Source organism: Trichosurus vulpecula, chromosome 8 (assembly GCF_011100635.1).
Source record: "Trichosurus vulpecula isolate mTriVul1 chromosome 8, mTriVul1.pri, whole genome shotgun sequence".
NCBI lineage: Eukaryota > Metazoa > Chordata > Mammalia > Diprotodontia > Phalangeridae > Trichosurus > Trichosurus vulpecula.
This window is the reverse complement of record NC_050580.1, coordinates 2,289,767-2,306,058: the sequence shown is the minus strand read 5'-3', so window position 1 is coordinate 2,306,058 and position 16,292 is coordinate 2,289,767. Positions and strand designations below refer to the sequence as shown.

General features: G+C 45.9%; 1 protein-coding gene across 1 annotated transcript in view; it reads left to right on the top strand.

Annotated features, from left to right (window-relative positions):
* The window catches only part of JAKMIP3 (Janus kinase and microtubule interacting protein 3), a 72,808-nt gene that overhangs the window by 33,422 nt on the left and 23,094 nt on the right, over positions 1-16,292 (top strand). The window contains exon 2 of the mRNA XM_036734994.1: positions 7,422-7,919. Within this exon, the coding sequence (XP_036590889.1) occupies positions 7,422-7,919 (498 nt within the window). The remainder of the gene's footprint in view (positions 1-7,421; positions 7,920-16,292) is intronic.

The window sequence follows — 16,292 nt, the reverse complement described above, 5'->3', positions numbered from 1 at the left end:
GACTAACTAGACTGGGAAACACCTAGAGAGCCAGTTGGGCATGGAAGTAGAGAACAGGGACAAAGCCTCAAGATGGTGGAGGGTCATGAAGGCAATGCTTTATTCTCTGGGCAGAAGCATCCTTAGTGATAGGGGAATCACATGGTCATGAATCCATTTCTTTGTGGCTGTATGCATTTGTTCCATACATCACATTTGGGGGCCATCAGTTGACTACCCAGAGGAGCAGTGTTCATGTGTTAGATTGTTAGGTTACCATGGTTTTCTACTCAGATTTCAGCTCCTTCAAGGCCAGACCTGCACCCCCCATTCTGGTGGGTTACCTTTGGCCAGCAGACCATGTGTTGGATGCTCAAGCTATTGGAAAGGGGGAGCAGCTCCTGAAGGTCTCTGAGTGATGTGAACAGACCAAATACCAGAAAGATGCCTCCGGCAGCCATGTGAAGGAAGGACAGGAGGGGGAGAGAGCTTGAGCAGCAGGCTGGACAGGAGGTAATGAAGGCCTGGGCTACAGTGCTGGGCATGGGGGGAAAGGGAGCATATACAAGAGATTTGGGGGACGTGGAATCACTGGAGGTCTGACTGCAGGTGCGAGAGGAAGGAGGGGGAAGAGTCTAGAGAGACTCCAAGTTGTTAAGTATGCATGATGGGAAGGATGCTTGGTAGGACCTCCAGTAGAAATGGAGGAGTCAGCTGAGGAAGTGGCAGGTTCTGGGTGAGGGGGTTAATGGTCAGGTTTGGACATGTTGAGTCTGAAGTGAGAGTGGGGGGTTTGTGGGGAGATGTCCAGTTGACAAGTGGAGCAGTGAGCTCTGAGCTCAGGGAAGGGTCAGGGATGGAGAGGGAGATTTAGAAGGAAGATTCAGAGAAGTTCATTCCCCACAGTGACTTTTAGCAAAGCTTTCTAGACCTTCAGAAGAGCTCTGGGCCAAATAACTTTTTGTTCTTCAAGGGCCCAATCAAACAAAGTCTCATTTAGTCCCAGTGCTTGGAGTTGTAGAAATGACTCTTAAGCCTCTTTAGTGGTCGGCTCATCCTTCCTTCATTTACCCATTCACCACATCTTCTTTCATCTGCCCATTCCAACAGTTGTGAGTAACAGGCATTCATAAGGAAATTAACAGTAGGCTGGCCCCAGACGCCATTGTTCTGGGCTGGTCACAGTGGTGCTTGAAGACGCTGTTCAAAGGTGTGAGCAGCAGTGATGCTCAGGGGTCCTCACCACAGATCTCTTATAATGAGATGGCAACAGAGGTTTGTTTATACTAACCCTTAAGGAGGACGTGGCAATGTTGTCTGGCTCAGATTTACTACATATATATACCCCAAAATACAGTGGCTAAGGACCCCAGGAAGAAACCAAGGCTCTTTGGGCACATGCCAACCAGATGAAGAGTCACTGTTGGGAACAGTCCCTGTGTTTGGGACCCTGCTGAAGCCAGAAGCATGACCTCTTGTTCTTAAATTAAGAAGGAAACAGCTCTGTTTCCCCAGGGTCTCCAGCAGAAAAAACTGACTGCAGAAATAGAGACCCAGAGCTCGGGCTCATTCCCCACTGACTCCCCAAGCTTTCACTGTGTGACAGAACCTGAAACAGCTACACATGATTGAGAGGTTGGAAAGGCCTGCTAAGCCTGGGCTTGGGCTGGAACACCAACAGAATTTTATCATTTTCTGGGGCATTGCCAGTCAGCTCGACCATAACATGCAACACTGAATGAATGAAAGACAAACCATTTGTTAAACATTTACTATATGTAAGGCACTGCGCTAAGTGCTGGCAAGTGCCTCCCATTGGGGACCTTCCTCTCCAATGGGAGCAACAGCCATGGGAGGGATTTATTAGACTAAGGAGTCACAGGGATGAGGGGTTGGGGTTATAGGGCATTTGCTCAACAGATCCTTTCCAGGGATGGCGGTAGTAATTTGATTTGTGGTTCGGAGGTAGAGGTGGGATGGTGGGATTTGTGATATAGGCAGCCACTTGGCACAGAGGTGGCCAAAGGGCCAGAGGAAGCCTGATGGGTCTGAGTTGGGCTCATTATTGAGACTACCCACCTAGCAGGAGCACAAGGACCCAGGTCAGGAGCTGGAAAGCCTGGTTTCAGGCAAGGATATTGATGAGTTAAGTCCCCTCCACCATGACAAGGATGGTGCTTAGCATCTGTAGATACTGATTGTTCTATGGGAGTTATCTATGGAGCTTCAGAATGGTTCATTGTCCTGTGAGTACAGGGGTTTGTGATGTTTAAAAAGGCACTATTGTCTGGTCCTCGGACCCGCTGCTGATGAGAAAGAGGGAGAGGAGGGAGGGAGGGAGGGAGAGAGAGAGAAGAAGAGGGGAGGGGGAGAGAAACAGAGAGACAGAGAGAGAGAGAGAGACAGAGAGACAGAGAGAGAGGGAGAGAGAGAGAGAGAGAGAGAGAGAGAGAGAGAGAGAGAGAGAGACAGAGAGAGAGAGAGAGAGAGAGAGAGAGAGAGGAAGAGAGAGAGAGAGAGAGGAAGAGAGAGAGAGAGAGAGAGAGAGAGAGAGAGAGAGAGAGAGAGAGGAAAGAGAGAGAGAGAGGAAGAGAGAGAGAGAGAGAGAGAGAGAGAGACAGAGACAGAGACAGAGACAGAGAGAGAGAGAGAGACAGAGACAGAGAGAGAGAGAGAGAGAGAGAGAAAGGAAGAGAGAGAGAGAGAGAGAGAGAGAGAGAGAGAGAGAGGGAGAAAGAGAGAGAGAGAGGGAGAGGGAGAGAGAGAGAGAGAGAGAGAGAGAGAGAGAGAGACAGAGAGAGAGAGAGAGGGAGAGAGAGAGAGAGAGAGAGAGAGAGAGGAAGAGAGAGAGAGAGAGAGGAGAGAGAGAGAGAGAGAGAGACAGAGAGAGACAGAGACAGAGACAGAGAGAGAGAGAGAGGGAGAGAGAGAGAGAGGAAGAGAGAGAGAGAGAGAGAGAGAGAGAGAGAGAGAGAGAGAGAGAGAGAGAGGAAGAGAGAAAGAGAGAGAGAGAGAGAGAGAGCGAGCTCACCAGTGGTCATACAGCTGTACCTTGGGAGGCCTTGGCCTTCCTTGTCCACACTCCCAGCTATCAGCCATTTTCTGTTTAGTTCGGAATCAGGACCAACCCAATGAAAACCTGCCCATCTGGACAGTGGGCACATGAGTTCTGGTGCTTCTGCATCTTCTGCTCAAATCGTTGTCTGCATGAGTGAGAGCAGGGAGGTGCTGGGGAGGCACAATTTGGGAGCTGGCAGGGACCCCAGAGACCACCTAGTCTAACTGCCTCATTTTACGGATGGAAAAGTTGGCAATTTGTTCATCATTGAGGGGATCATTGAGAACAAGGTGGTCTTGGAAGCACCTCCTTGAAGACTCAGGGAATGGAATGTAAGGACCATATCTGTTCACTGTTGTCTACAATGGGGACATAGCACATGATTATTCACTGGGTTGAGGAAATAAAATCACAGAACCAAAGAATGTCAGAATTTGAGAGTAAACAGAAACATCTGGAGGACTTCACCACGTACAGGGCATCTGGCTCTGATCTGGACTCGGCCTTGGCTGTACATCCTGGGGGTAGACCTACATCTGCTTGTGTTGTGCCTCACCTGATGTTTATTATCAGAGCATCATTGAACAGGAGTATCTCTGTTGGTGTATCTTTCAGGAATCTTGAATCCTCTTGATGTGTTAATGAGAGACACTTTATTGCGAAGAACATTTTGTTCTATGCAATCAAATGCTCATTTACAATAAATAAACAATAAACACAATGATGCTTATAGTCTTCACCTCTTTCGGTTAATTATGAAATGGTAAAGTTGTGGTTCATTGTTGAATATTTCTTTGAAAGCCTGCTTGTTCTTTGCCAACACCCTCATTGAAGACGCCCCTAGTCTACAACCAAAGGGCCGTGAGGATTTCCCTCAGAAAGGCTCGGCCTAGATAGAAACATGGTGTATTGTCAGTAGTTACTGAGATGTTTTCATTTGCCTCTTCTGCAGTTGGGTGACAGTGAGTAGAGAGAGTGCTGGGCCCAACGTCAGGAAGATCTTGGAATAACTCTGTCCTCAGAGGTTCACCAGCTGTGTGGCCATGGAGAGTTATTTAACTTCTCCCTGCCTCAGTCTCTGAAATAGAGATAATAAAAGCATCTACCCCCCAAGGTGGTTGAGAGGATCAAATGAGATATTTGCAGTGTTTTGCAAACCTTACAATGCTGTTAGCTATGGTTATTAATTTACAGGTTTAGTATCCAGTTAAACTGGTAGCTCTCTGCCAAGGTTGGGTTACTTTATAGCACCAGACAAAATAATAGATAAATTCATCTGTAAGAACAAAGATCAAGAATCCTAAAGAAAATAACGGGTGAAAAAGGAATGAAAGGGGCCTAGCAGAAGCAGATTTCAAACTATACCATAAAGCCATAATCATCAAACGGTTTGCTACAGGTCCAAAAAGAAAGAGGTTGATCAGCGAAACAGACTAGGTAAGCAAGATGCAGAAGCAGTCACACACGGTGACTCAGTCAATGAAAGTCACAATACAAACTACTAAAGAGGCTAAGGACTTTATCTGACAAAAACTGCTAGTTAAAATTGAAATCAGTTTGGCAGAAATGAAGTTTGGACCAACAACTTACACCACATACCACAGCAAACTCCAAATAGATACATGTCCTCAACGTAAATGGGCCCATCATTAAATAAAAATGGAGGAGAATGGAGTAGGCCTTTTTACAAATGTCAGTAGGGGAGAATTATTACATAAGGGATACAGGGAATTGTGAAAGAAAAAATAGACTGTTTCGATTACATAACATTAAAAAGCTTTTGCTTGAAAAAATTAGTGTGTCTGGAATCAGAAGAGGCAGCTGGGTGGCTCAGTGGATAGAGTGCTGGGCCTGAAATCAGGAAGACTGAGTTTAAATCTGGCTTTAGACCCTTACTAGCTGTGTCATCCTGGGCAAGTCACTGAAACTCTGTTTGCCTTAATCCACTGGAGAAGGACATGGCAAGCCACTCCAGTATTTTTGCCAAGAAAACTACATGGAGAGCATTGGTGTGCTACGGTCCATGAGGTAACAAAGAGTCAGACACAACTGAATGACTGAACAATAATAGGGTCAGAAGTGAAGCTATTAATTGGGGAAAATAGTCTTCCCAACAAAGATCTCTGTTAAAGGTCTGAGGTGCAAGATTGGTGATTGTTACCAACATATGAAACGAAGATCCTTCTGCAGCAGCCCAGCAGTCGAAGGATGGAAACAGGCAGTTTCCAAATGAATAGTTCTAATAATAGATCATGTTCACATGGTCCTTTAAGGTTTGCAAAGCCCTTTACATCTGTTTTCTCAGGCAAACTATAAACAACTTTGTAAAAAAACAAAGGTCCAAGTTACTACTGCTAAGAGGTACACACATTGAAGCAAAGCTGAGGTTTCATCTCATGCCGATCAGATTGGCAAAGATAGAAAAGACAGAAAGGGGGGAATTGTAGGAAAAACAGGCACATGAACCCACTGTAATTAGAGTTGTCAATTAGTCCAGTGTTCTGGGAAATAATGGGAAAGCACTAAAAAGTAATTGAACCCTACACAACCTTGAATCCAGAGGTCCCATTACTGGGCATAAATCCCAGAGAGGTCAAAGGTGGGGACAGGCTAATTTACCAAACTGTGTCTTGGAATACATTCGGTAGAAGCAAAGTGGATGACCATGGACTGGGGAAAAGGTAATCAAACTGCGCCAAGGATGCAATGGAATGCACTTATGCTTAAGGAATGACGAGGATGATGAATTCAGAGAAACTTAGAGAAGACCCATGTGGACTGATTGATGGGAAACTGCACAATAACACGTGTAAAATGTAATAACATGTGATGAAATATGGAAAATGAAGTAACATGTGATAACCTATGGAAAACAAAGATATTAATTAGCTAACATTTATATTGCACTTCTTATGTGCCTGGGATTGTGCTAAGTGCTTTAGAAATCTTCTCTTGTGAACCTCACAACAACCCTGGGAGGTAGGGGCTATTATTATGTCCATTTTACAGATGGTAAAACTGAGGCAGATGGAGTTTGAGTGAATTGCCCAGCTAGCAAGTGACTTACTAGCTAGACAGCTGGAAAGTCTCTGAGACCAGATTGGAATGTAAGTCTTCCTGACTCCAGACCTAGCTGCCTCTGGGTAAAATAGGTCTCCTTCCTTTGAACGGTGAGGGGGAGAGCTCTAGAGACAGAATGAGAGGCACATTACAAAATGTGGTCACTGTGTTCCTTTGTTTTTCTCCACATCAGAGAAGTGTTTCCTGAGGATGGAGGTGAGTGCCACTGTCTGCTGCCCTGGCCAGACTCCTACACTTGCAGGTGGCATGTGGGGGAAGAAGGCTGATAAGCTTCCAAAGGAGGGTGACCACAGAGGGAAGGGCCACAAGATCATACCACAGTAATTAGATAAATGAACTGAGGAGGTTGAGCCTGGAGCAGAGAAGACTTAGTGTGGACACATAATTAAAGGGCCAGAACACAGAAGGGTTTGTTCTGCTTGACCCTAGAAGACAAAGCTAGGAGCAATGGGTAGATGGGGCAGAGAAGAAGACTTCAGTTGGGTGTAAGGAAAAGCTTCCTGATGATCAGAGCTATTGAAAAGCATCTGAAGAAGTAGTAGGGTTACTCCAAGGGCTTCAGGGCCACTTATTGGGGTGGCTATGTTGTTACAATAGGAGGATTCTTATTCACTTTGGATTTGGACCAGATGGCCCCAAGATCCCTTCCAAAATGCAGATTCCATGATTATGTGGAATGGATTGTCATCTGGCTTGTTAGTGGTAGACACCGGCCAAGCCCCGGGGTCTCCTGACTCCTAGGGCAATACTCTCAGTCCTCCACCATGTATTTCCCTTTTGTTCACATAGCCTGACCTGGAATGCCAGCAGTAAAATGGTGGATGTGGACAATTTACATGGACCAGTGAAACTAGCCTCCCAATGCAGTCTTTGTCCGAGTATCATAAGAGAGGTCGTCTATCCTGTCATTTTTTTTTCTATCATGTGGTTTTCTAGCATGGAATATATACCATGTTACATACCAAGAATCAGCATCGAAGTAAGTTCCCTGGCACTGGCCATAGTGACTCCAGGGTCCACATTTATTTTGAGAGTGGAGTTGCTCTCACTACATTTCCCTATGATGTTTTCATGTCATGAATTTTAATGGGCAGCCAACTGCAGATATGTGGATTCCTAGAATCTGCCCATGAGTCTTTGATTCCTTCCTCCAGGAAATTTCCTTCGCGGAGATTTGGTGGGAAGAGATGCAAGTAAAGGCTTCCTCCTCTTCTTTTAAGACTCTGGCCTCCCACAGCTGTGCTCCCAGTGGCTTCCTGTGCGTTCCCAGACGTGCCCTAATCTTGCCCTTTCTTTTCTTTAGGTCAGTAAGGCCGAGCGGGAGAAAAACCAGGAAATTCGGCAGGTGAAGGAGCACGAGCAGCATAAAAACACCGTGTTGGTGACGGAGCTCAAAGCCAAGCTTCACGAAGAAAAGATGAAGGAGCTCCAGGCTGTCCGCGAAGCGCTCCTGAGACAGCACGAGACAGAGCTGCTGCGCGTCATCAGAATCAAAGACAATGAGAACCAGAGACTCCAGGCGCTCCTCAGCGCGCTCAGAGACAGCGCTCCCGACAAGGTCAAAACCGTGCTGATTTCCGAAGCGCGGGAGGAAGCCAAGAAGGGCTTTGAGTTCGAGAAGATTAAAATGCAGCAAGAGATTTCTGAGCTCAAGGGAGCCAAGAAGCAAGTGGAAGAAGCCCTGACCATGGTCATCCAGGCCGACAAGATCAAAGCTGCGGAAATTCGGAGTGTGTATCACCTTCACCAGGAGGAAATTTCTCGAATCAAGAGAGAGTGTGAAAGAGAGATCCGCCGACTGGTATGTGTGGAGCTCTTGTTTCCTTTTATTGGGGAGGTGGGGGTAGGGCTGGGCGGGTTCTCTTTGATGCCTTCCCCCAGCTCTTTCTGCTATGTGCTTGTAATGTCGCCATTTTGGTTTTGAAAACTATTGATATGTAAGATATGGTCCGAGAAGACAGGCTCAGTGTAGATAACTGAGTAGTGTGGGGGTCACCCACAACTGAGACATGACCTTGGTTGTTTAGAAATGTAGAAAACTTAAGATAACTTTCTCACATCCTAGTTATGGGCCCCACACTTCTCCCACCAAACTTGACTAAGCCCTTCCCATTTCTGCTTTTAGCTAGTGTGGGAATCTTCAACACTGGTATTTCCCAACAAAGTCTTTCTGCTATAAGACCAAACAACATCAGAAAACAACAACAACAGGAAATACATCCTATTTCTTAGAATCATGGCTCTACCTAAAGATAAGGGATGTTTAATATTACATGAAGTCCCATTTTGCCAAACTTGTAAACTTTGAGATTTTCAGTTCAGTTCAACTCGGTGGTTGAACCACTAGTTAAAACTAAATATACGATTAATTAAAACATATGTAAAGTAATGATGTTTACAATTTCTTTGCATTTGATTATTATCATTATTATTACGCTATGTGGTTTATAGTTATGAGTGAAGGATTTTTACAAAGCAGTAAGGATTTATTAGATATTCAGCAAAACGGTAGCAGGAAGATTGTTGGATAATTGTCCTTAATAACTCTGGGGTTTTGTTCTAGGTATTTCTGTAGCTTCTGCACCCATTAACATTTCAGAGGCACAATCATTCTCTTATTAGTTTTGGACACTATTTCTAAGGGTAACGTGCCAATGACTGGGGAAGGGAATGCCCTGGTCATTCTCAGTTAACATTAACCTAACCTCCACTCTGCCTTTGATAGTACCTTGCATTAGGTCTTTGAGAAATGGGCATCCCTTACCCACTCATCAATGGCCCTGGACCACAGGATTGGCCTACGCTGACCTTCACTTCACTTTGCTGTAGGACAGAGTGGAGAGCAGAACTGCTGGACAGCAAAGACAGTTTTTTTTTGTTTTAATAAGTTTTCAGCAATAGCTTTTGTTTTTTATGCCATCCTCATTTCCATCAGTTTCCCTCACCCTCCCCTTCCCAAAGAGCCATTCCATATAGCAAAAATTATACATTTTTTAAAGACAAAGAAAATGAAAAGAAAAAATTGATCATAACTGATCAATACATTTAAAAAAGTCTGAAAACATGCATTGTGCAATACCTGTGGCTCTCCCACCTCTGCCAAAGGGTGGGCTGAAGGTGTCCTCTCATCTATCTTCATTGAGTCTTGCTGGATTTTTATATTTTGTGTCATTCATTTTTAATTTTTTGGTGGGTGGTCATCCGTTCCGTTTTCATTGTGGTCATTACTGTGTACATTGTTTTCTCTACTCTGCTTGCTTCAATCATATCAGTTCATATAGCTCTTCTCATACTTCTCAATAGTCATCACATTTTTTATTTCTTACAGCAGAATCATATTCCATTCCATTCATGTGCCCCAATGTGTTTAATCATCCCCCAAACAATGGGCATCTACTTTGTTTCCAATTCTTAACTATCACAATATGCACTGCTATAAATATTTTGGAGTATATGGGGACTTCCTTCTCATCAATGGTCTTCTTGGGGCATAAGTCCATTAATGGGATCTCTGGGTCGAAGACTATGAACACTTTAGTCATTTTATTTGCATGATTCTGAATGGTTTTTCCAAAATGGTGGCACCATTTTACAACTCTGCCGACAACGTGTCAGTGCTCTTATCATTCTACAACTCCTCCAGAGTTGACCGTTGCCATCTTTTTTCTTCTTTGTCAATTTTCAGAGTATGAGGTCAATGAAACCTTAGGGTTGTTATTTGCATTACTCTTATTATTAGTGAATGGAACATTTTTATCATATGGTTGCGAATACTTTGCAATTCTCCTTTTGAGAAGTTTGTTCATATCCTTTGACCATTTATCTATTGAGGAATGGCTATTAGTTTTATATATATTTATTAGTTGTTTGTGTATCTTGGACACCAAACCCATACCAGAGAATTTGATACAAGATTTCTTACCCTAGACACATTCTTTTAGTCTGTGTAGAAGCTTTTCAGTTTCAAGTAGTTAGAGTCATCTATTTTATCTCTTGTTTGGGTAAGAATAGTGATAGGACACACTGAGTAGAGTAGTGGATAGAGCAATGGGCCTGGGGTCAGGAAGGCCTGAGTTCAAATATAGCCACAGACATGTACTAGCGGTGTGACCCTGGGCAAGTCACTTAATCTCTGCCTCAGTTTCCTCATCTGTCAAATGGAGATCTTAATGGCACCTACCTCCCACAGTTGTGAGGATCAAATTAAGATTTTATTTCTAAAGTGCTTAGCACAGTGCCAAGCATATAGTAGGTGCTATATAAATGCTAGCTTTATGTAGCAGTAGAAGCAGCAGCAGCAGCAGCCATAGTAGTCATGGGTCCTAACAGCAGCTGCGGCAGGAATGTTGGAGTCCTGATAGGAGCTCAGACTTTCCTGACTCCTGGTCCAACACTCTATCTGCTGTGCCCCCTAGTGGCCACACTGAAATAGCTTCTAAATACTACAAATATATCTTGTGGTAGATGCTGGGAATAAATACAAAGAATGAAGCAACCTGTACTTTCCCTGTCCAGGGAAAGGAGAACAAATCTACGTGATGGAGGCAAAGCGCCTGAGGGCTGTGACTCTGAGAATACCATCAAGGGCCTCCTGAGTTTCTGCCTTGAAGACCGACGTGATCCGAGCAGCAGAAAATGCTGCCTCTTCAGAGCAGGAAGGGCTGTGAGAGATCATAGGATTTAGAGTCAGAAGACCCAGGTTCAAGTCCCAACTCTTCCACTTATTGTGTGACCTTGGGCAAAACACTTAACTTCTCTAAGACTTTGTTTTCTCACCTGTAAAACGGGGGTGATAATACTGGTTTTATCTACCTACAACAAGGCAGACAAGGAAAGCATTTTGTAAATCTGGAGGTGATTTTTTAAAATGACAGTAGTGAGCTGTGGTTGTTTTATGGGTGAGGACAGTGAAGCCCAGAGAGGGAGATGCCTTGAAATAATCACATGCTTAGGTCCACTCCAACTCAGTCCAAATCTTTGCCCTGCCCCCTACTCAATGCTACCTTTCCTGAAGTTGTCAGTGCCTTCTGTGAGCCCAAACCAAAGCTCTGGGTTTGTTTAGAGGACGTTCAATCTCGGGACTGAAGGCTCTTTTGGTATGAGCCGCTCCCCTCCCCCTATGCTTTGACTGGAAACTTCAGAACTTGACTGTGTCTCGTTCTCTACTGAGGAGAGGGATAGGAAGGACCCTTAGACCCTGTGCTAGCACTCAGGCTAAAATGCATCACCTGTGGGACTTTATTTTCGCCCTGTAGAAAAAGTACAAAGTGTCACAGATTTAGAACAGAACAGGGCTGAAGAGGCCATCTAATGCAACCCCATCATTTTGTAGATGAGGAAATCGAGGCTTAGAGGGGGAGGAGCAAAGCTCAGGTGGGAGCATCAGTCCTCTCCTTCCTAAGCTAGCCCTCTGTCCTCTGGGTCACCATCTTCATTCCATGGACAGTTATGCTTACTCTCTCCTCTCTCCTGAGCCTGTGCTGCCCTCTGGGACCTATATAATCCTTGGTGATATGGTCCTGCCCAGGATTATAGCCCTCCAACTGGAGGAAAGCACTCAGTGTCTCTATATAGTGGACCCCTGCCTCCTTAGGTCCAGCTGTATTGTACCTGCAGGAAAGAAATATGGCTGTGTGACCTTGGCCAAACCATTTCCCTGTGGGTGTCCCTCAGGGCTCTGTCCTGGTCCCTCTTTCCCTCTAGTCTCCCTTTCTTAGTGCTCTGAGCAGCTCCCATCTCTATGTCGATGATTCGCACATTTATCTCTGTTCATCTCCAAACTTGCATCTCCAGCTGCCTTTCAGACATCTTAAACTTGATGTCCAGTTGACATTTTAATATGTCCCAAACAGAGCTCATTATCTTTCTCCCTAAACCCTCACCCTTTTCCTTCCCTGTTACTGTACAGGGCACCACCATCCCCCCAGTCCCTGAGGCTCACAATCTAGGAGTAATCCTGGACCCCCCATATCCAAGATGGTGCCTGCAACTCCTCTTGAATATTCCCCCTTCTCTTCTCTGACACTACCACCATTCTAATGCAGGTCCTCAATCATCTCACACCTGGACTTACAGGAGCTGCTGGCAGGGGGACTCTACCTGCCTCAAGTCTCTCCCCACTCCATTCCATCCTCCATTAAGCCATTAAGGTGATTTTCCTCAAATGCAGGTCCAATCATGTCATCTCCTATCCCCACACTCAAGAAATTCCAGTCACTCCCTGTCATCTCTAGGATCAAATAGAAAACTGTTTAGTATTCAAAGTCCTTCATGACCTAGCCTCCTTTTACCTTTCCAGTCTTTCTGTACCTTCCTCTCTGACATGGGTTCTTCAATACAATGGCACTGACCTCCTGGCTGTTTCTCAAACAAGGCATTTCATCTTTTGGCTCCCTGCATTTTCCCTGGTGTCACCCATGGCCAAGATGCTTTCTCTCCTCGTCTTTGACTTCTGGCTTCCCTAGGCTGACCCTAAGCTTAAGCCTTTAAGTTCCAGCTAAAATCTCATCTTCTAGGGGAAGCCTTTCCCAACCCCTCTTAATTCTAGTGCCTTCCTCCTCTTAAGTATTCCCAGTGATCCTGTATAGAACTTGTCTGATGCATCTGTTTGCATGTTGTCTTCCCCACTAGCCTGGGAACTCCTGGAGGGCAGGAACAATCTTTTGCCCCTTTTTGTATCCCAAGCACTTAGCATAGTGCCTGAAACCGACTAGGAGCTTAACAAATGTTTATTAATTGATCATTCCTGAGTGTCTACATCTGTAAAACAAGATGTTCTCTGAGATCTGATCCAACTCTCATTATCCATGACTCTAAATTCCAAGATCCAGTTCACAATTACTGAAGCATTTGATTCCACTAAAACCACGGACACTCTAACCTGTTACAGTCCTAGGAGAGAACATCCCATCTGGCATTCATGAACTTGAGTAATTAAAACATTCATTGCCCTGCAACATCTGCATTTGGGGGCAGATTTTATTGTGGATCTTTGATCTAACGAATGTGCAAGAAGAGAAGGGTCTGCTGGGTGCTGACAGCTTCTTTGATGTCTAGAGCCTTTGCTGACCCATCTTGACTTTGGCCTGAGATGGCAATTCTGTCTTCTGCCAGTCATCAGCATTTCCTCTCTCACCTTTCTGTCCTTGCACAAACCAGCCTCATGCTTAGGCACACTCCCTTCTTGTTGCTGTCTCTTAGAATGCCTAGCTGCTTTCTAGCCTTGTTTCTGGAGCCACCTTCTGAGGAAGCCTTTTCTGAATGCTGGAGCTGTCTAGGCTCTGGCCCTCCTCAAAATAGCCTGTTTTTCTTGATCCAAGTGCAAGCTGTGTGGTGGCTTTGGGTCATGTCCTCGCCTCTTTGTTCCCCCAGCACCTTGCCCAAAGCTCTGCCCATTGGAAACCCCTAATAAATGGGAGATTAGATTGAAATTGGGGCCCCCAGAAAAGAAATATTTCTCTACCCATCAGCTGTGTTGCTTTGGGGAATGGTGGCCATGGTCTGCCTTTGGGTCAGTGACGACTACATGGAGTTTCTCTTCAGAGCCTCAAATTCATTCATGCCTCATTCTGATTCTCTGGGACTCCACAAGAGGTCCCAGGAAATGCTGGAAGTCATTGGAGAAACGATTCATCAGGAGAGTCGTTAGAAAACAACCTGGTTTCCTCACCCTCCTCAGTCTCTGTCTGCTGCTGACCCCATGAGGAAGGTGGGAGAATGCCTGCACAGAGAGAGGTGAAATTCGAGCCTAAGCAGAGCTCCAGTGCCATGCTGGGATGGTGTGGCCTGCTCTAAAGAGCCCAAAGTCAGGGGGCAGTTGGCACCAAAGAGTCAAATTGGATGGTTTGAGAGGAGAAAATAAGTCCAAACCCTTTGTAAGTGTTCGAGGGATGGATGACAGATGATCCTGCCTGCCCCCCATGCATGTACATAGACATGTAAATGCACACACAATTCCTTTCCCTCCGCTTCTCCAGTGTGGCTAGGTCTGCAAAGCATCTTCCCCCCAGCAGCAGGGAGAGCTGTGTCACCCCCACATTCCAGGTGAGGAGGCTTAGGCTCCCATGGGGACGGTTCACCTAGTCATCTAGCAGGGTGTCATGTGAGCCAGGTGTGATGCCCAGACCTGCAGTTCTTGGTCCAGTCACCTTGTCCAGGACATCCAGAGGGGGTTGCAAGTAACATGGGACAGGCCTGGGCAGTAGCTTTGGAAAATTAAAACGATTAGGAAAGTCTTTCAAATAAGCCTCTGTCTAGACTAAAGGCTTAAGCAGGGAGACCTGCTGGGAAAGCTTCCCCTTCTTTTGCTTCTTGCTTGGGCAGGATGGGGGAGTGATGACTTCTCTTCCAGGGGAAAGTTAGCTGGAGGACTTGCTCATCAATCTGGGAGTACCTGAGATGCCAGCGGGCATGGGGGAGCTGCCAGGCACAGAGTGCCAGCTGAGACCAGGACACAGGAGATGGTGGCCCACAGGACCTGGCCCACAAGGCCAGGACAGGCCTTGGGACAGGCAGGACTTGGTCCAGCCCTGCTCCTGCTCTTTCCTTAGTCACTGAGACCTTGGGAAGGCCCCTTTCTCTCTGTGCCTTAGTGTCCTCATCTGTGGAATGGGGCATTCCCCTGAGCCATCTCGCCTCGGTCAGGATCACTGGAGTTCCTCTGATTGCTCCTAAGCTGAATGCTGGATGCTGCCCTTTCTTCTAGATATTTCTAGGCATCCTCTCATGCCTTCATCTCTGGGCAGAGACTGGCCTCCCTCATGAGACCTAAACTGACCTGGTGCCACGTGGCCGAAGAAGGAGGCACTGAAGAGGTTGCTATTGAGAGACAGTGAGCTGGCCTGGTGGAATTAGGAAGGCCTGGATTTGCCACGCCCCCCCTTACTAGTAGTGTCACTCTGGATAAGCCCCTCCCCTGGCCTCAGTTTTTGTATCATCACATTGGGAATATCATTCCCAATCCTGTATTGGGAGCTTGAGAGGCCAAACTCAACACTTGTGCTGTGCCATATTTAGTCTCTATTAGTGAGATTCACCCCAAAGAGACAAGCGTCTGCTATGTGGCTTCCATTAGTCTGAGAGAGCCTCAAAAGACTGTGCTTTGGGCTCTGGGCTGCCTTCTTAAAGTTCCCAGGAGTACTCAGAATCGTTCACATCTACAGAGAAAGAACTCCCAGGTTGGCAGTGCACATTCCTCAGAACAGCCTGGAGGATCGCGCCCGAGGCTTGGGACCACTTTTTAGGAATGACATTGATGAGTGGGAGAGGGCTGGAAGGAGAGAGCCTGGATTGTAAAGGGTTTTGATTTGATTCTACACATGGGCAGTTGAGGACCTGCCTGAAGGCTCCAGGGATGTAACCATCCTCAGGTCTTTAGGAGGTAACACATGGAAATGCTGAGGTAAGGGTGGCTCTTGCTGACTGTCTCCTCCAGTGGTGCTGACCTTGACCTGCAGGCACAGATTCTTCTTCCATAGACTTGGTCTCTGCATTTAAAAGCCCTAATCTCTAGTGCTAAAGTTCAGAGGAGCTGTCCCTCATCTGGATCTGCTTAGCTGCATCCTGGACATCACCAGCTGAGCCAGTTTTTCCTTGTGGTTCCATTTTCCCTGCTCTGCTGGTTTTTCTATATGTAGATAGATGGAGCAACAGTGGAATGTTATTAACCCTTCCCATCCTGTGTCTAGCCATTAATGTGCATCAGTGAGGTGGCCTGGGCCATGGGCTGTGCACCTCCCAGGGCACCACTCCTGGAAGGGGGAGGAAAGGATGTTGTCAAGGTATCATTTGAATTCTTGTGTACGTGTATCTAATTCACACTCCCATAAAACACAAAAACACAGCCTGCCTCAGCTATCATGAGTCCTGGAAGGCCAACAAATTACAGGCAAATAGAAATCCCATCTTTCCAATTAAAAGAAGAAAGTGATTCATAAAGACCTTCCCTCCACCTCAGCTGCTGAAAGACTCAGTTACAGCAGGATACTGACATCTATCAGCAATTAAAACAACATAAAGAGATTGCTGTACACATCCAGCTCAGCCCTTAAACGCCACCATTCGCCATGTGGGAGGCAGCCCATACAGCCAGCTGCCATTCTTCCAAGTTGGCTTCTGTTTCACCAGAGTGACTTAGATGGAGCAGAGACAGCATGAGAAGGACCTGATTCTGAAA